Source organism: Conger conger, chromosome 19, assembly GCF_963514075.1.
Source record: "Conger conger chromosome 19, fConCon1.1, whole genome shotgun sequence".
Classification (NCBI taxonomy): domain Eukaryota; kingdom Metazoa; phylum Chordata; class Actinopteri; order Anguilliformes; family Congridae; genus Conger; species Conger conger.
The window spans coordinates 3,874,239-3,895,400 of NC_083778.1; the positions used below are offsets into that span (position 1 = coordinate 3,874,239).

General features: G+C 50.0%; 2 protein-coding genes across 2 annotated transcripts in view; both read right to left on the minus strand.

The window, feature by feature from the left end:
* The window catches only part of LOC133119286 (NACHT, LRR and PYD domains-containing protein 3-like), a 152,335-nt gene that overhangs the window by 80,759 nt on the left and 50,414 nt on the right, over positions 1-21,162 (minus strand). The window lies entirely within an intron of this gene.
* LOC133119266 (NACHT, LRR and PYD domains-containing protein 3-like) overlaps positions 19,055-21,162 on the minus strand; it is a 48,039-nt gene continuing 45,931 nt past the window's right edge. The window contains exon 10 of the mRNA XM_061229794.1: positions 19,055-20,191. Within this exon, the coding sequence (XP_061085778.1) occupies positions 19,587-20,191 (605 nt within the window). The 3' untranslated portion in view covers positions 19,055-19,586. The remainder of the gene's footprint in view (positions 20,192-21,162) is intronic.

Consider the following 21,162-nt stretch of genomic DNA (forward strand, 5'->3'; position numbering starts at 1 on the left):
AATTAATAAACTTAGTAAATAAAGACTCTTGCAGACCGATTACTGTTTTACTCACTGCTTTACTCCGCCATCTTGAGTCACACACCTAATCACATTTTGTCTCGTGAGACTTGGATCACATTACTGACATCTGGTGGACAAAATATGTTACATCCCCTTTTTTCTGAAGAAAACATTCTGTCTGAATAAGAACACAGAAGTGAGTAACACTGGCTGGAATAACAACAATATTCAGTGCAAATTCCAAACATCGGAATCTGTTCACAGAAAACAGGTAAGTCTTTTTTATTTTTATTTTTATTTTTAACATCCATCAAATATTGGTTTCGGTTTGACAACACGCCCTGAACGCGTAGTGTAACCGGATTGTTGCTGGACATTTGACCGAGTGTCCAAGCCTGGAGGATCCACAAGTTCAGACTGACGGCCCTGTGTGTTGTTGGCGCTGGACTCGGACTGTTGGACGTCTGCTGTGCTTACGTCCTCTCTGCTGTCTTGAGAGAGTCTTTCTCCGAGGGGGAGCGGTTTGGCCGATACGCCTGACCTTCGCTGGTTGTGTCTGCAGGACGGGTTACTGTCGCAGGTCTCCAGGAGCCGTCCTCCTGCCCAAAGCGGATGGGGGTACCTGCAGGCAGGGGTGGCAGAGGTCTGGCAGACCTGTTGTAGTACATTTGTTGTGCTGACAGGCCTCTCTTCTCTCACGTACGCTCTGCTGACAGGCGACTTGTGGCTGCAGCTGCTTAGCTGTGGATGGAAGGATGGATGGCAGCCTGCGACTCATGAGAAGCTGTGCTGGTGACTTTAGGTTGTCTATCGGGGTGTTGCGGTATTCTAGGAGACTGATGTCAGCGCCCTTGCTTTCAGCTTTGGCTTTGTCTGAGCTGTTTGGACAGTCTTCTCTGCGAGGCCATTGCTCTGTGGGTAATGGGGGCTAGTGGTGATGTGTGTGAATCCCCATGACTGTGCAAAGGATTGAAACTCGCGTGCCCTGTAGCACGGTCCATTATCGCTGATGATGGTTTCGGGGATGCCATGCCTCGCCATGGTTGACTTGAGTTTGGTGATAACGGCTGTGGCAGCACAACTGTATAGCCTCTCCAGCTCAAACAAACAGCTGTAGTAATCCACTACAACCATGTCATCTCTGGAGCTCCATGTAAATAGATCTGTGCCTGTCACTTGCCATGGTCTCTCCGGTATGGTATGTGATAGCAGGGCTTCTTTGGGGTCTGCACTGCTGCGCTCCTGGCATATGCTGCAGGCTTCTACTGCTGCCTCAATCTGTTTCCCCATCCCCGGCCAGAATAGAACGTCTCTAGCTCTGTTTTTGCTCTTTTCTACACCCATATGGCTAGAATGTATGCGCTCAATCATGTTCTCTCTGAGCTTTTGAGGAATTATCATTTTCTCACCTTTAAAAAGAATGCCATCAATTTGGGCAATCCGGTCCCTGTGGTTCCAGTGCTCTTGGATGCTGGGGGGGCATTGTGATCTGGACTCAGGCCAGCCTTCTTGGGCTGCCTTTTTCAGGGCGGTGAGCTGGGGATCCTGGCTTGTTGCCTCTCTGATCTCCGTCAGCCTCTGGTCGCTCACAGGAAAACTGCTGATGACCGTGTGCACCTGGGCTTCCATTCCTTCATTTGGAGCTCTGTCATGGTGCTCTACGGACTTCCCAGATAGTGTGTCGGCGACTGGAATGTCTTTTCCGGGTCGGTGGATAATGCTGATGTCGTACCTTCGCAACTGCAATATCATTCGCTGCAGCCGTGGTGGGGCTGATGCTAGTGGGTTTTTTAGAATTGATTCTAGTGGCTTATGGTCTGATTCTACGGTCACCTTGCGGCCGTAGGTGTACTCATGGAAACGCCTGCAACCAAACAGTACAGCATAGAGCTCTTTCTCTATCTGTGCATAGTTTTCCTCCGTGCTGTCAGTGCTTTTGAGGCACAGGCAACTGGTTTGGCTTCTTGGAGCATAACTGCCCCGAGGCCGCTTTCTGAAGCGTCCACTTGGAGTGTTCGCTCTTTCAGGGGGTCGAGCTAAATGAGTACTGGGCCTGGTTGTTGTGTTATCAAATCTTTCATTTTCCGCAACGCTCTATCATGGATAGCGTCCCAAACAAAGTCACTGTGGGCTTTTAGCAGCTGTCGCAGTGGTGCAGTGACCTCAGATAGGTGTGGAGCAAACCGTGCCAGGTAAGTGAACTAACTTACAAGGGTAGAGATTTAGATAATTTAGAGATTTAGATAAGGGTAGGTAATTTAGAGAATGACTGACATCTGGTGGACAAAATATGCTTCATTTTATTCTTTGATGATTTATAAACATTTATGTACATTTTTGATTGCAAATAAAAAAAATTTCCATCAAGAATATTGAAAATTGAAGACATTTTTTAGGAGCTCATCTTCTCTCTGACTCTCTCTCTCTCTCGGTCTCCCTCTCTCTCTCACTCCCTATCTCCCTCTCTCTCTCTCCCCCTCTCTCCTTCTATCTCTCTCCTTCACCCTCTCTCTCCCTTCCTCTCTCCCTCTCTCTCTCTCCTTCTCTCACTCTCCCCCTCTCCCCCTCTCTTTCTCTTTCTCTCTCTCTCTCTCACTCCCTATCTCCCTCTCTCTCTCTCCCCCTCTCTCCTTCTGTCTCTCTCTCCCTTCCTCTCTCCCTCTCTCTCTCTCTCACTCTCCCCCTCTCTTTCTCTTTCTCTCTTTCTCTCTCTCTCTCTCTCTCTCTCTGCATGCTGGGAGTTGGGTGTGTGAGAGGGTGGTTTGGTGTTTGGGTGTCTGGTGCAGTAATTTGTTCTGTATAGTAGACGACAGTGTGAGGAGGTTTATTCTGTTGTGTGGGTTTGGTATGGCGTCTCACCCTATGGGTGAGGAGACAAAGCCTCTCTCAAGCTGGCAATCATCCTGACTAAATCTAGTCAAACTCAAGGCTAAGGTAAGTAAGAGGTCTCTTCTGTCAGATACATGATCAGTGTCAGAGGGCCTCCCCAACCGTAGCACCCAGTGTTATGGCAGCACTTCAAGGCTGCACTTACAGTGCCAGTGATATCATTTCTGTATGTTTGTATCAGAAATGAGGGTCAGATAGTGCTATACAAACTCAACTAACAATCATCAGTAATATCACAGCACATGGTGCTTGTCTCCAAACAGCAAAGCGTAATGAAACGCTGACGTAGCAGTTCTGTTCAACTAAAAGAGCAATGGAAACACAAACATATGTGGATCTCAGTTGAACGGGAGGCTGATAGACTCACACAGCACTCAAAGTAATACCTGCATTGTGCAAGTTTCATTCTGTTGAGTCTCTCCTCACGGATGATTCTCTCTGCAAGGAGTTCGGAAAAAGGTTAATCAATTGTTTAGAACTCAGATTCTTCTCACAGAATAACCATGTTGCTTTTCAACAAAATACTTTGGTGAATGGCTGTGCTCATCTGTGAATCACTGGACTCATTTGAGCTGTGAATCACTGGGCTCATCACTGCTGACCTGTCCCTTGTGCTGTTGTAAGCTCCCACGTCCGTGGTGGGTTTGGGTTGTGCCTCGTGACTGCTGTCTGTAGCTGGCCCCATTGGCAGTAGGCGAGCGTCCCTTGTGGCCCGCTGACCAGATATGACCTGGGCACAGGATGTTCACGTGTCACCGTGCCAGGCGTGTTGGTGTCGGTGATCCACACTCTGCCCCCTGGTGCCAGGTTGGAAAGGTTCCTCACTCCGTGTCTTTGGTGGTAGTCGTGCGCATCCATCCGCCTCCTCTCTCTTTCCCTGCACTGGACCCTCCGCAGGTCTGGGATGTCTGGCTCCAGCACCGCCGGGAAGGTGGGCAGAGCGGTACGCGGGCGCCGTCCCATGAGCCACCGGGCCGGGCTGTAGCCGTCACTCAAAGGTGCAGCTCTGTGCGCTAGCAGTGCTGTAGCCGTCACTCAAAGGTGCAGCTCTGTGCGCTAGCAGTGCTGTAGCCGTCGCTCAAAGGTGCAGCTCTGTGCGCTAGCAGTGCTGTAGCCGTCGCTCAAAGGTGCAGCTCTGTGCGCTAGCAGTGCTGTAGCCGTCGCTCAAAGGTGCAGCTCTGTGCGCTAGCAGTGCTGTAGCCTTCGCTCAAAGGTGCAGCTCTGTGCGCTAGCAGTGCTGTAGCCGTCACTCAAAGGTGCAGCTCTGTGCACTAGCAGTGCTGTAGCCGTCGCTCAAAGGTGCAGCTCTGTGCGCTAGCAGTGCTGTAGCCGTCACTCAAAGGTGCAGCTCTGTGCGCTAGCAGTGCTGTAGCCGTCGCTCAAAGGTGCAGCTCTGTGCGCTAGCAGTGCTGTAGCCATCGCTCAAAGGTGCAGCTCTGTACGCTAGCAGTGCTGTAGCCGTCACTCAAAGGTGCAGCTCTGTGCGCTAGCAGTGTGTGGCAGGGTTCTGACGCCTGTGTGGGGAAAATGCACAAATAACATTTCACAGGTGAGCGTCATCTGATGAAACAGATCCCAGTAAAAACAACTGCAGCTATTCTGCAGTTTAACCTTCTCATTTATCTGATCACTCAGAACAAGAAAGTGGAAGGCCTACCAGCTTTCTGATAGTTCTTCAGTTTGCACACACACACAGTATGACTTAAACACAGTTTTCAGTATACCGCCCCAGAAGGGAGGGGGAACATAAACAAAAAGACACGCAGCTGGCTGCTAACTTTTATCAGTATTTTGTCTTCACTGTTACCCCTTGTTGGCCTCCTGTAAGACCGGAGTGTGCTAGCTACCCCCTTCTGGGTGAAGCAGAGCTAGCTACCCCCTTCTGGGTGAAGCAGAGCTAGCTACCCCCTTCTGGGTGAAGCAGAGACACCCAGGTGAAAGGCTGTCTTCCTACTGGGAGAGAGACAAAGAAAGACTCCCTTTAACACTTAATACAGAAAGTGGTCTAATCGGAATACGGACTATAATAAAAGGTTATCTTTAATCACGTGATTATCTTCATGTGAACACACTTTGTAAATGAAGAATCAGTTCAGAAAATGATCCTCACGCCTTGTTCAGGTTTGTCAGCGTTTGAGCGGCTCGATCGGCCTCACCATTGCTCTGTGGATACCTGGGGCTGCTGGACACGGCACTAAGACTTTCATGTCTGCTCCTGAGAACTGAGGCCCGTTGCACAAAGACTTTCATGTCTGCTCCTGAGAACTGAGGCCCGTTGCACAAAGACTTTCATGTCTGCTCCTGAGAACTGAGGCCCGTTGCACTAAGACTTTCATGTCTGCTCCTGAGAACTGAGGCCCGTTGCACAAAGACTTTCATGTCTGCTCCTGAGAACTGAGGCCCGTTGCACTAAGACTTCCATGTCTGCTCCTGAGAACTGAGGCCCGTTGTCTGGGACAAGCGTCTCTGGAACGCCATGTCTCGCAAACATTGACTTCAGATGCACCACAATGTCAGCTCAGCTGGGCCACCTCTATGAACCTAGAAAAAGAATCCAGGACCAGCAGGTCATTGGTTGTGTTTGGTGTGAACGGCCTCTCTAGAAAAAGAATCCAGGACCAGCAGGTCATTGGTGTGTTTGGTGTGAACAGCCTCTCTAGAAAAAGAATCCAGGACCAGCAGGTCATTGGTTGTATTTGGTGTGAATGGCCTCTCTAGAAAAAGAGTCCAGGACCAGCAGGTCATTGGTTGTGTTTGGTGTGAACGGCCTCTCTAGAAAAAGAATCCAGGACCAGCAGGTCGTTGGTTGTGTTTGGGGTGAACGGCCTGTCTAGAAAAAGAATCCAGGACCAGCAGGTCATTGGTTGTGTTTGGTGTGAACGGCCTCTCTAGAAAAAGAATCCAGGACCAGCAGGTCATTGGTTGTGTTTGGTGTGAACGGCCTCTCTAGAAAAAGAATCCAGGACCAGCAGGTGATTGGTTGTGTTTGGGGTGAACGGCCTCTCTAGAAAAAGAATCCAGGACCAGCAGGTCATTGGTTGTGTTTGGGGTGAACGGCCTGTCTGGCAGCTTGGAGGGAATGAGTGGCTCTTTCACGTCGGCCCCGCTCCTTGACGCATGCCCTGCAGTTTAACACCGGCTCACTCATTTGGCTACTCAGCCCTGGCCACCAAACCGCCTGTCTAGCACATTCCCTGCTCTTGACTGCCCCCTGGTGGCCCTTGTGTGTGTTCTCCAGCACACTGTTTCTCAAGGGGGAGGGGTTACCGTAGTAACAGTCCATTGTGTGCCGAGCACTGCTCTGTCCGTCCAGTGTGGTCTCACCATCGCATCCAGTCTGCTGCCATGTGACCAGCCCTCAGTGCACAGCTTCATCACTGGTGAGCACACGCTGTCAGCGCTCCACAGCTGCCTCAGCTCTGTCAGGTAAGCGTCACTCGCTGGTAAGTTCTCCATCACATAATCTGCGTAGATATTCCTTTCCTCCATCAGCCCGTCTCCACTTGTGGCTCCGCTCACGACGGCGTGTGCGCTATTGTGAGGCTCTTTCCCGGGACGTGTGATGGTGTACGGATACCTCATGAGCCGCACGCTGAACCTCTGTATTCTCTGTAGGGATACCTCATGAGCCGCACGCTGAACCTCTGTATTCTCTGTAGGGATACCTCATGAGCCGCACGCTGAACCTCTGTAATCTCGGTGGGAGAGTCCAGAGCTTGTCCTCCCAGAAGGCTGGCGAGAGGTTGGCGGTTTCCAGTTCAAAATGGAGGCCGATGGTGAAGCCCCTGAACCTCTGGCACGCCCACGTCAGGCCCGGTGCCTCCTTCTCCACTCGAGCGTAGCGTCGCTCTGCGCTGGTCAGCGCTCTCGATGACCACATGAGGGCCTGAGGTCACCTCCGTCACCATGCGGTTGTGGACGTGTTCCTCTGCTGAGGCCATGGTGAAAGTGATGGAGGCGGTGTGGTGCACACTCTTTGGACAGAGGGATCTGCCAGAACCCCGTGTCGGCGTGGAGTTTGGTGAAGATCACTGCTCCTGACAGCGTGCCCAGCGTCCGGCCCACTGCGGGAAGGACACGTTCTTCATTGAGGGGAGAGAGGTGGACACAGATGTGGATTTGGTCTTTGGACTTGTTTGGTGCTCAACCGCGCCGGAACAGCCCTCTGTAGGCTCCTCTATGCGGCTGATGACGCCCAGCTGTTCCTGCCCTCACGCTCCTTCTTTACCTCGCCCATCAGTAGCAGTGGGACCTGCCCTGGCACTTTGAGGGAAACAGGCTTGGCCCCCGCTTTGAGTTTAAGAGTGTGTGGCTGTTGCAGTTTTCCTAACCCGTCGCATAGCTGAGGGTAAATTTGTTTTACAGTCTCTAGGTCAATGTCGTCTACTCTAGCCGCTAGCCTGAGTCTCATAGACGCTGGCCTACTCAAAATGCCGTCTACTCTAGCAACTGACCTGAGTCTCGTAGACGCTGGCCTACTCAAAATGCTGTCTATTCTAGCCACTGACCTGAGTCCCGTAGACGCTGGCCGACTCAAAAGCCAGTTACTCAGGTGCTTCACCACACCGCAGCGCTTCCTTGGCCAGGCCCACCACCGGGAGCGGAGCCCGTCCTGCCCAAACGGTGCGTTCCTCCCTGGAGTGAGGGGGCCCGTGTCCCCTGGTCTTATTTCCCTGCACACCTGCTCTGGCAGCGCGGTAACATCGGCCCCTGTGTCCATCTTGAAGGCCCCCGGCGTGTGTCTCAGGCCAATGTCCACAGTCCATGCTTCCTCACCTGCATCCACCGTGCCCAGGAATACTGTGTCCCTGCCCTCCTGCTCTGTGCCTGCCCACCTGCGTGTGTCTCAGCCAATGTCCACAGTCCATGCTTCCTCACCTGCATCCACCGTGCCCAGGAATACTGTGTCCCTGCCCTCCTGCTCTGTGTCTGCCCACCTGCACACCCTGCCGGAGTGACCCCTTTTTCACTCTGCATTCTGAGCTGGGCATTGGAATCTAGAGCAGGGGGGCGATTTACCGCAATTTGGGCATGACAGCTTGTTTTCAGCTGCGCACTGTGGCTCCTGCCTAGATCTGCTTGCTGGCTTTTTTTTTTTGAAGGCACTGCATCTACATTCGTTCTGTGGGCATTTTCTCTCTTGCTTCTCAAATCTAATTTCTACCTTTCCATGTCCTCAGCTTGTGTGGCCATACAGATGGCCTTGGCCAGATCCAGACTGCTCTCTCTCTGACAGGGAAGCATCCTTACTGCCTCCCACAGTAATCTGTACTCACAGTTCTGTCCCTGAACAGTTGGTCACACAGTAATCTGTACTCACAGTTCTGTCCCTGAACAGTTGGTCACACAATAATCTGTACTCACAGTAATCTGTACTCAAAGTTCTGTCCCTGAACAGTTGGTCACGCAGCAATCCGTACTCACAGTTCTGTCCCTGAACAGTTGGTCACACAGTAATCCGTACTCACAGTTCTGTCCCTGAACAGTTGGTCACACAGTAATCTGTACTCACAGATCTGTCCCTGAACAGTTGGTCACACAGTAATCTGTACTCACAGTTCTGTCCCTGAACAGTTGGTCACATCGTAATCTGTACTCACAGTTCTGTCCCTGAACAGTTGGTCACACAATAATCTGTACTCACAGTTCTATCCCTGAACAGTTGGTCACACAGTAATCTGTACTCACAGTTCTGTCCCTGAACAGTTGGTCACGCAGCAATCCGTACTCACAGTTCTGTCCCTGAACAGTTGGTCACGCAGCAATCCGTACTCACAGTTCTGTCCCTGAACAGTTGGTCACACAGTAATCCGTACTCACAGTTCTGTCCCTGAACAGTTGGTCACACAGTAATCTGTACTCACAGTTCTGTCCCTGAACAGTTGGTCACACAGTAATCTGTACTCACAGTTCTGTCCCTGAACAGTTGGTCACACAGTAATCTGTACTCACAGTTCTGTCCCTGAACAGTTGGTCACACAGTAATCTGTACTCACAGTTCTGTCCCTGAACAGTTGGTCACACAGTAATCTGTACTCACGGTTCTGTCCCTGAACAGTTGGTCACACAATAATCTGCACTCACAGTTCTATCCCTGAACAGTTGGTCACACAGTAATCTGTACTCACAGTTCTGTCCCTGAACAGTTGGTCACGCAGCAATCCGTACTCACAGTTCTGTCCCTGAACAGTTGGTCACACAGTAATCCGTACTCACAGTTCTGTCCCTGAACAGTTGGTCACACAGTAATCTGTACTCACAGTTCTGTCCCTGAACAGTTGATCACACAGTAATCCGTACTCACAGTTCTGTCCCTGAACAGTTGGTCACACAGTAATCCGTACTCACAGTTCTGTCCCTGAACAGTTGGTCACGCAGTAATCTGTACTCACAGTTCTGTCCCTGAACAGTTGGTCACGCAGTAATCTGTACTCACAGTTCTGTCCCTGAACAGTTGGTCATGCAGTAATCTGTACTCACAGTTCTCCACCAGCGCATATAAGGCTCTGATAAACGGTTGGCCCGCTCGTATGTCACGTTTTTGGCGGTAAAACTGTCTCTGACCCTGCTGTACTGCGGTCAATGTTAGTCTCTGACCCTGCTGTACTGCGGTCAATGTTAGTCTCTGATGCTGCTGTACTGCGGTCAATGTTAGCCTCTGACCCTGCTGTACTGAGGTCAATGTTAGTCTCTGACCCTGCTGTACTGCGGTCAATGTTAGTCTCTGATGCTGCTGTACTGAGGTCAATGTTAGTCTCTGACCCTGCTGTACTGCGGTCAATGTTAGTCTCTGACCCTGCTGTACTGCGGTCAATGTTAGTCTCTGACCCTGCTGTACTGTGGTCAATGTTAGTCTCTGACCCTGCTGTACTGCGGTCAATGTTAGTCTCTGACGCTGCTGTACTGAGGTCAATGTTAGTCTCTGACCCTGCTGTACTGCGGTCAATGTTAGTCTCTGACCCTGCTGTACTGCGGTCAATGTTAGTCTCTGACCCTGCTGTACTGCGGTCAATGTTAGTCTCTGTACTGCGGTCAATGTTAGCCTCTGTACTGCTGTACTGAGGTCAATGTTAGCCTCTGTACTGCTGTACTGCGGTCAATGTTAGCCTCTGTACTGCTGTCAATGTTAGCCTCTGATGCTGCTGTACTGCGGTCAATGTTAGTCTCTGACCCTGCTGTACTGCGGTCAATGTTAGCCTCTGTACTGCGGTCAATGTTAGTCTCTGACCCTGCTGTACTGTGGTCAATGTTAGTCTCTGATGCTGCTGTACTGCGGTCAATGTTAGCCTCTGTACTGCGGTCAATGTTAGTCTCTGACCCTGCTGTACTGTGGTCAATGTTAGTCTCTGATGCTGCTGTACTGCGGTCAATGTTAGCCTCTGTACTGCTGTACTGTGGTCAATGTTAGCCTCTGACCCTACTGTACTGCGGTCAATGTTAGTCTCTGTACTGTGGTCAATGTTAGCCTCTGACCCTGCTGTACTGCGGTCAATGTTAGTCTCTGACGTCTGCACACCATGTAACTCATTCAAGGAAAAGCAGGTTTAATGTTAGATGGTCCACCTTGTACAGTCCAACTCAAACCTCTGGTCAGAGACTTAACACTCCTGACCTCTACTGGTTGGGAATGGTACACACTGGATATAATATCAATACATCTTCCATTTTTTCTCATGCTTGTGAACTTTTGTAGTCAAACTACATACAACTACAAAAAAAACATATCAATACCTTTTTTTATTTTTTTAAAACTTAGTGAAGTCAAACTTGAATCACATCTGTAGAAGAGAAAAAAAATGCAATCACTTCCACAGAAAATACAATGTCTCTCTTGTCTCTCCTCCCCATTCTTTTGTGTGTGTGTGACCAGTTCATTGCTCAATAAGCTGAAGTGGCTCCCAAATCGTTCTGCGTTCGGTTCTTTGTGGTGTAGGCCTCTCCTCTGTCACGTTTGGCGTGACACTGACATCAGGGGTGTCACTCAATGTCTGACTTTGATTGCTCATCTCATCAGCTGTGCTCTCACTAACTTGGTCTGTGGTGCTGCTAGCCTCAGCGCCAGTGCCGAGCCTCCTTGGAATCTGAAGAAGGCGTCTTCTGTTCCTCCTCAGCACCTGCCCGGTTTCTGTTTGCACCTCATATGATCTTGGCGCTGTTTCCCCAACCACTTTTGCCATAGGTCCCCACTCGCTCCCACATCTGACTCTGACAGTGTCTTCCTCGACCGGAGGGCGAAGCGGTTTGGCCGTCTTGTCGTAGGTTTTGCACACTCTCTCTCCTTGCTGCCTGGCCCTGCCTCCCTCTTCCAGCACGTGCGTTGCTGCCGGAAGGCGTGTGCACAGTTTCCGATTCATTAAAAGCTCTGCGGGTGACCGCCCACACTCCAGTGGAGCTGCCCTGTAATTCAGAATAGCTCGGTACGGATCTTCCCCGCTGTATACTGCTTTCTTCAGCAGTCTCTGTACTGAACTCCTTTCTCTGCTCAGTCATTCGATTGCGGGTAGTAGGGGCTAGATGTAACGTGCGTAAAGCCATATTCGTATGAATGCCCAATACTGCTCACAGTCGTACTGCCTCGCATTGTCAGTAAAGCCATATTCGTATGAATGCCCCATACTGCTCACAGTCATACTGCCTCACATTGTCAGTAAAGCCATATTCGTATGAATGCCCCATACTGCTCACAGTCATACTGCCTCACATTGTCAGTAAAGCCATATTCGTATGAATGCCCCATACTGCTCACAGTCGTACTGCCTCACATTGTCAGATGCCACCATGGATGGAATGCCGTGCCTGGAGAATATCGACTTTGTGTGCTTAATGACTCGTGTCGCTGTAGTGTCTGACAGCAGTGCAAACTCTGGGTAGTTTGAGTGATACTCTATAATGACTCAATAGTCTTTGCCCTGTAGCTGAAATAAAGCCGTTCCTCCCTTGTCCCATGGCCTGCCCGGCTGGCTGTGTGGCATGAGCGCTTCCTCTGGCTGCTGGTGCCTGTGGCGCTGACATATGTGGCATCTCTGCACTACATTTTCTACATCTTTGTGCACGTACGGCCAATACAATGTTCCCCTCGCACGCCTCTTACACTCCTCTATTCCCAGATGCCCCCCATGCACCAGCTCAGCCATCTCCGCTCGCATGGAAGATGGGACGACTATTCTCCTGCCTTTTAGGAGCACCCCATCTGCCACAGTTAGTTCCTCAGTGAAATGCTGGTACGGTTTGGCAATTCTGACTTGTCCTGGCGTGTGAATGTTTTCCACAACATCCTTCAGAATGACATCCCTTTCAGTCTCTATGGCCATTTCCTTCCACAACATCCTTCAGAATGACATCCCTTTCAGTCTCTATGGCCATTTCCTTCCACAACATCCTTCAGAATGACATCCCTTTCAGTCTCTATGGCCATTTCCTTCCACAACATCCTTCAGAATGACATCCCTTTCAGTCTCTATGGCCATTTCCTTCCACAACATCCTTCAGAATGACATCCCTTTCAGTCTGTCCACACCTTGGCTGGCTTGCTCGGATCGTAGAATTTCAACACCGGTTCCTTTATCAGGCCGTTCTTCAACTCTTTCTGCTCTTTTGCATGCTCATGTGTCCATTGCCACTCCGTCACTGTTTCCAGTCGGCTTCTAAGCGCCTTTGTGTTTGTTGACAGATTTGGGATGAATTTTCCCATATAGTTGACCACGCCCAGTGCGCGCTGCAGCTCTGTCCTGTTTGTTGGCGCCTGCATCTCCTCAACTGCCCTGACCTGTTCTGGGTCTGCATCTCCTCAACTGCCCTGACCTGTTCTGGGTCTGCATCTCCTCAACTGCCCTGACCTGTTCTGGGTCTGCATCTCCTCAACTGCCCTGACCTGTTCTGGGTCTGCATCTCCTCAACTGCCCTGACCTGTTCTGGGTCTGCATCTCCTCAACTGCCCTGATCTGTTCTGGGTCTGCACCTCCTCAACTGCCCTGACCTGTTCTGGGTCTGGTTGGACGCCCTCTGTCGACAGCTGGTCTCCTAGGTACGTCAGCTCACTCACTCCAAATTGGCACTTCTGCTTATTTAGCCTAAGCCCTGATGTGCGCGCTGTTTCCAGAACTTTGCGCAGTCTCTCGTCATGTTGGGTTTGTGTTTTTCCCCATATAATTATGTCATCTAGGAAAACTCCCACCCCCTCAGTTCCGTCAAACAGCTGCTCTGTGGTTCTATGGAGTATCTCCGGTGCCGAGCAGATTCCGAAGGGCAAACGAAGGAAACAATGCCTTCCAAATGGAGTGTTGAATGTGCACAGTTTTGCGCTCTCCTCGTCCAGGGCAATCTGGTGAAACCCTGACGATGCATCGAGTTTGCTAAAGAACCGCGCGCCCGCCATTGTGCCAGTAATGTCGGATTTTGTGGGCAGCCTGTAATGCTCCCTCTTAATGCATTTATTTAAGTCCTCAGGGTCAATGCACAGTCTCATTTCCCCGTTTTCTTTCTCCACGATCACGAGTGAGTTTACCCATTCAGTCGGCTCCTCAAGGCGTTTTATGACACCCTGGTCGGTCAGTTTCTGCAGTTCATTCTTTAGTTTCCCTCTAAGGGCTAACGGCACCTTTCTCGCTGCGTGAATGACTGGCTCTGCTTTGTATTTTAACTGTATTTTGTGCTGTCCAGGCAGCCTGCCTAATCCCTTGAACACATCTGTGAATTGGGACACTATGTTACAGTGCTGGGCATCGTTAGCAGCCCCGTCAGCATGCATTACATGCTCTCTGTCAATCACCTGAACCCTCTTAATAATGCCCAGTTTTTCACTGTGCGTAGACCTGGAACAGGCTGTCTATTCCCCTCTACTAGCACACACACATTGCGTTAATGGACTGGCCTTTACATGTAAGTGTTAATCTACACATACCTTCGGTCGGAATGGGCTCATCGTTGTACGTCCGCAGATTGATTTGCTTCTGAATGACTTTTGGTTTTTTTCTAAGTTGCGGGAACTCTTCCCACGATAAAATGTTCGCTTGTGCCCCGGTGTCTATATTCAGTGAAACTGATGTCCCGTTTACGTCCAGTTGAGAAATCCATTCGTCCTTTTTCCTGTCACTTCCGGTCACAGTCCGGACGTAGAGTGCTGTGCTCCTCTCCTCACCACTTCAGTCGGTATCCCCGTCTGCTTTCTGCTCCTCTGCACGCACGTTTCTCCTCTCCTCTCCACTTCAGTCGGTATCCCCGTCTGCTTTCTGCTCCTCTGCACGCACGTTTCTCCTCTCCTCACCACTTCAGTCGGTATCCCCGTCTGCTTTCTGCTCCTCTGCACGCACGTTTCTCCTCTCCTCACCACTTCAGTCGGTATCCCCGTCTGCTTTCTGCTCCTCTGCACGCACGTTTCTCCTCGTCAGGCAGAACTTGGCCAGGTGATTCCTTCCTCCACATTTCCTGCACTGTTTGGCGTATGCGGGACAGTTCCTCGGTGCTTGGTGATTCCCGCACCGCTTACATTCAAAAGACTTTTTGTGCCCTCTTTGAAACTCACTGTCCCCTTTTCGGCCCGCGTTCCGACTTTCCTTTTAACGGCGTCCACTGCTAGCGCCACATCGCTCTCGTCATCAAACGTCTTCAGCTGCATTTTAGCATTTTCCCATGCCTGGCAAACTCTAACTGCCAAGTCTAAGCTCAAGTCTGCTTCCCTAAGAAGATGCGTTCTCACTTTCTTTTCTTTAACCCCTATCACGATTTGATCTCTTATCATTGAATCGCGTAGCGGACCAAAATTGCCCAAGTTCGGTGCCACAAGCACCGGAGAACTGCAGAGCAACGCCTTGGCGTTTTGAAACGCAGCCTCACAATCACCAGATCACACAGAATCACAAGGATTACAAAGTAAATTTGTAAGGGGAAACACAACATCGGAGAAGTTCCGGCAGAAACTACGATAGTAGCCAGCCATCCCCAAGAACCAGCGTAGCTCACGCTTGGTTTTTGGAGTCGGGAACTCAACGATGGCTAGAATCTTGGCCTCAACAGGCCGAACCTCACCTTGACCAACCCGTTTACCCACATCACGGAAACTCAGGCCGTCCTCCTCTGGGGAACAGGAGGAGACCACAGGAGCTGCAGAAGCAACAGGCACAGGACACACACTCTCAGTCTCAGGTTCAGGCTCCCTGGAGACAGACGACTTTAACATGTTGATGTGACACACTCGGGTTTTACGCCGCCTGTCTGGCGTACGAAGGACACAGTCTTAGACTCAATTTCATAAGGTCCCAAAAACTTTGCCTGTAGGGCAGACCCAAGCACAGGCAACAGCACTAAAACTCTGTCACCGGCCTGGAAACTACGGTGAACAGACTTGTGGTCATATCGAGTCTTCATCTTCAAATGGGCTGAAGACAAAGCTTCCTGAGCGCAAGCACAGGCCTTGCACAGGCGCTCACAGAACGAACAGACATAGTCTAATGAACAGACATAGTCTAATGAACAGACATAGTCTAACACATTGTGTTGCTGAACAGACATAGTCTAACACATTGTGTAGCTGAACAGACATAGTCTAACACATTGTGTTGCTGAACAGACATAGTCTAATGAACAGACGTAGTCTAACACATTGTGTTGCTGAACAGACATAGTCTAACACATTGTGTTGCTGAACAGACATAGTCTAATGAACAGACATAGTCTAACACATTGTGTTGCAATGAACAGACATAGTCTAACACATTGTGTTGCTGAACAGACATAGTCTAATGAACAGACATAGTCTAACACATTGTGTTGCTGAACAGACATAGTCTAACACATTGTGTTGCTGAACAGACATAGTCTAACACATTGTGTTGCTGAACAGACATAGTCTAACACATTGTGTTGCTGGTCAGTGGTCTCTGTGTCCCACCGCTCACTTCAACAGACCCCGGACTGAAGGGCCAAAGATCAGGTCAGCTGGACTGAACCCCAGTGACTCCTGAGTCGTCTCACGCACTGCAAACAAAAGCAGTGGGAGGCCCTCATCCCACTCTCCAACAGAATCAAAACAGTAAGTGCGGAACATGGACTTCAGAGTCTGATGGAATCTTTCCAGAGCCCCTTGAGACTCTGGATGATAAGCACTGGAGGTTTGGTGCTTGACGGACAGCTGCTGTAACACCTGTTTAAACAAGCGAGACAGGAAGTTGGATCCCTGATCGGTTTGTATGACCTTAGGCAGTCCGAAAGTCCAGAAGAAACGAACCAGCGCCTTCACTACTGGCTTTGCCTTTAGTGAGCGCAGCGGAGCAGCTTCTGGGTAGCGTGTAGCGGCACACATGATTGTCAACAGGAACCTATGTCCTGATTTTGTTTTTGGCAAAGGCCCTACACAATCCAAAATGATGCGCTCAAATGGTTCTCCCATAACAGGAATTGGACGAAGTGGAGCGGGTGGAATAACTTGGTTTGGTTTCCCTGCCATTTGGCAGCGATGGCAGGAACGGCAGTGTTTTGTCAGATTTGAGGCCAGGCCAAAAGAAATAACGTGGGATACAATGATAACTTTTCTTAACGCCTAGATGACCAGCAAAGTCATGATCATGCCCCAACATCAAAACATGTAGCCTAAATATAGCAGGGACCACCAGTAGACAAGCTGTATTCCAGCCCAAGTCTTGACTCTGAGATGGAGTCCACTTTCGCATCAACAAGCCATTCTCCCAGTAATATGCCACGGATTTATTCACTACATCTCCCTTCCCAGCAGCAGAAGCACGACACTTGGCTAATGACGGATCTTTTTTCTGTTCAGGCATTATCAAATCTCTGCCAATAGACAACGACAGGGCAGAGTTTGAAATGTCAGCACCACGGTGCGTGGACAGCGACCGGGCCGAATTCGGAACTTCAGCACCACCGGACGTGGACAGCGACCGATGTGCTGAAGATCTGGGACGAGAAGGCGTGAATGGATTCTCCAGTGACATAAACGTATTAGACAAGACGGTGTTAGACTTGCGGGCTTGAGCTCTAGTTACTACACACACTGGAAAGTCTTCAGACAAACTAGAGTCCACATCAGTGTGTGTCAAAGGCTTTGAGACAACCTCAGGGAGAGGAAGAACTTTTCCGCCAGCTACATCGTTCCCAATTAGAAGGCTGAACCCTTCCATGGGCAACTGCGGACGAACAGCCACTTTGAAACGCCCAGAAACTAAATCACTCTTAAGATACAGAGAGTGAAAAGGAACTTTTAAATGTCCTAGTTCAATGCCTTGAACGAGTACATCCGAACCACAATATGTTTCCTCTGAAAAGGGCAAAGCAGAAGAAAGAATAAAACTCTGAATGTCTCGTAACATTTTAACAGGAATGTTGTCTTCCTCACGCCCTGTGAGTGAGACCATTCCTTCAAAACTGAACGGTACATAACCTTGATCTATTTTACTATGTGAGTGAACGTAGTAGCTCACGCAACCAGAACCTTTTGCACCTTTTTGTTTCGAAGCCGCGTTCTTCTTTTTTAAAGCAGGACATGCAGCAATGAGATGGCCAATTTCGCGGCAATAGTAGCATTCACGAGACTCACTATTAGATGACGAAGGTGGAGGCTTATCGGACTTTGCATTCCGCCAAGTCTGCCGCGAAGCAGAAGGATGAGTAGTCTCACGACGAGGAAAAGAGGACGAAGAAAAGGTGTTTTTGTGCGGAAGCACAAACTCATCAGCACAGACAGCAGCGTGCGCCAGTGTTGTTACTTTTTGGTCGTTTAAATACATCGCTACTGTGTCTGGCACGCAATTTTTAAACTCCTCTAGCAAAATCATCTCTCGAAATTACTCTCTGGTTTGTGCACGTTGTGAATTACACCACCTATCGAATGCATTTTCCTTTTCCCTCGCGAACTCTACAAACGTGAGCTTGTCAGTTTTTCTAAGACCTCTAAACTTTTGTCTGTAGGCTTCAGGCACCAACTCGTATGCATGCAATATCGCTGTTTTCACAGCATTATAATCTGAACTTTGCTGAAGACTAAGGGCCGAATAAACAGCTTGTGCTTTGCCACTCAGCACAGTCTGCAGAAGCAAAGTCCAGACCTCAACTGGCCATTGCAGCGTAACCGCAACCCTCTCGAAATGAGTGAAATATACTTCAATCTCACGTTCATTAAAAGGTGGAACCAGACGAATGTTACGGCTAACATCAAAAGTGGCACACGCCACGCAAGCACGCACGCTCACACATGCTCACACACACGCTCACACACACACACACGCTTACACGCAGAAACACTCACGATCACACACACACACTCTCAGACACGCACGCTCACACACACACACACACACTCACACACACACACACGCTCACACACACACACACTCTCAGACACGCACGCTCACACACACACACACACCCTCACACACACGCACGCTCAGACACGCCCGCTCACACACACACACGCTCACTCACTCACACACGCTCACACACACACACATACACACACACACGCTCACACACACACACACATGCACGCTCACACACACCTATCCTCAGATAACATGCACTCTCAGACACACACACACACACACACACATACACAAACACGAACGCTCACACACATACACACACTCATACACACACACGCACGCTCGGACACGCACGCTCTCACACACACACACACACACACACACATACACAAACACGAATGCTCAGACTCACACACACACACACACACATACACAAACACGAACGCTCACACACATACACACACTCATACACACACATGCACGCACACACACGCTCAAACACATGCACGCTGAGACACACTCACACACACACTCATATACACACACACACACACACAGTCCACCACATGGATAAATGGTTTGCTAGGCTACGCTCCTTCAGTGTGTGTAGCAGGATGCTGGCCCTGGGGAGGCTATGCTCCTTCAGTGTGTGTTTCTTATACTAGAGTTTTACTAGTATAAGAACTTACACTTACACTCCTGTAGATCAATGTCATTCATTGAACTGTGCAGATTTTAGCCCCATCCTGATCTACTCATTTTGAGCACAAACATAATCCCATACAGAATATGAAATAAGTACTTCTGGAGCACAGGAGTCCACAGTAATAAATAACAGCAAGATGTTCAATGTTTTTATAATTCAGGTTTAATCACATACACATTTTACAGGAACAGGTTCAAACAAAGCAATCATGACACAGTAAATAAGGAAACTCAATACATGACTGTTCACAGGAATGAAAGGAAATAAGTACACTGCAGTGATCATTCTGCATTCTCCCTTTGAGCTGCATTCACCCACACAACTTTGCACACTGGAACTCTTGTGAAAATGAATCAAATCAACTGGAAAAACAAGTAAAATGCAGTGAACTTTTATACAAAGATGCAGGTACAGGAGAATTATTACCTCAAAAGCCTTTTACCATCTTTCACCATAATCACACTCTGAATGTTATACTGATGTTTTAATCACCAAATGTATATAAACACACCCTGACTATATACAATATGATTTTATTAAAATATACAAAAATAAATGTGTGAGTGTGTGTCTGTATGTGTGGGGTAGAAGGGTGTGTGTTTGTGTGTGTGTGTGTGTGTGTGTGTGTGTGGGGTGGAGGGGTATGTGTGTGTGGGGGTGTGTGTGTGTGGGGGTGGGGCGTATGTGTGTGTGTGTGGGGTGGAGGGGTGTGTGTGTCTCTACTCCAGTTGGCAGAGGGACACTGAGCCCCCCCACCACACTCCAAACCCAGCACAGAGGGGTGTGTGTTGAGTGAAGTGTGTGTGGAGTGTGTGCAGGAGGGTCAGTGTGTCAGAGTCAGAGATGCTGTAGAAGGACAGAGTGCCAGCCGGACGGTCCACACACACTCCTACCCTGTACACACACACTCCTGCACCAGCACCATCATCACACACTCCTGCTCTGTGGTAGGGGGAGGGGGGGGCAGGTAGGGGTGTGCGGTTATTATTGTGAAGTACAGAGTAACTGTGTTCATCACACTCCAGACTCCAGGAGTTTTTATTCCATCCAAACCCACAGTCCTCACCCCCTCCTTTCCTGCTGATTCCTTTATATGTCACTGCTATATGAACCCATCCCCTCTCAGACACACTCCACTCAGCCTCCCAGTAACAGCGCTCACACACACTCTCTCTGCACAGAATCTGGGGCTCAGACTCAAATCTCTCTGGATGATCAGGACATGGCTCCTCTCTCCTCGGTGTGCGTGTCACCTTCCTGTTCCCCTCAGACAGAGACAGCTTTCTGTGTGCTGTGTTTGGATCCAGTGTGAGCCGACAGCCGTCTGCACACCAGAGACATTAATGACATTAATTATTATTCATATTTACCTCATTATGTGAGTGAGAGATTTTATGATGAAGTCTCTCACCCACACACACACACACACACACACACACACACACTCACACACACACACACACACACACACACACACACACACACCCCCCCCACACACACACAGACACAGACACACACACACACACACCCCCCCCACACACACACACAGACACACACACCCCTCCGCCCCACACACACCCAAACACATACCCCTCCACCCGACACACACACACACACACACATAACCCTCCCCCCCACATACACACACACACCCCTCCGCCCCACACACACACACACACACACACATACCCCCCCGCCCCCACACACCCCTCCGCCCCACACACACACATATCACTCCGCACCACACACACACCCCCCACACACACACACACACACACACCCCTCCACCCCACACACACACACACACACACACACACCCCTCCGCCCCACACACACACACATACCCCTCCGCCCCACACACACATATACCCCTCCGCCCCACACACACACACCCCTCCGCCCCACACACACACACACACACACACAAACACACATACATACCGCCCCCCCACACACCGCTCCGCCCCACACACACACACATACGCCCCACCCCCACACACACACACCCCCACACACACATACCCCTCCGCCCCACCCCCACACACACACACCCCCACACACACATACCCCTCCGCCCCACACACACACACACACACACACACACACACACACATACCCCCCGCCCCCACACAGCCCTCCGCCCCACACACACACACACACACACACACACACACATACATACCCCCCGCCCCACACACACACACACATACCCCCCTCCACACACACACACACCCCTCCACCCCACACACACAACCCCACATACCCCTCCCCCCACACACACACACACATACATAC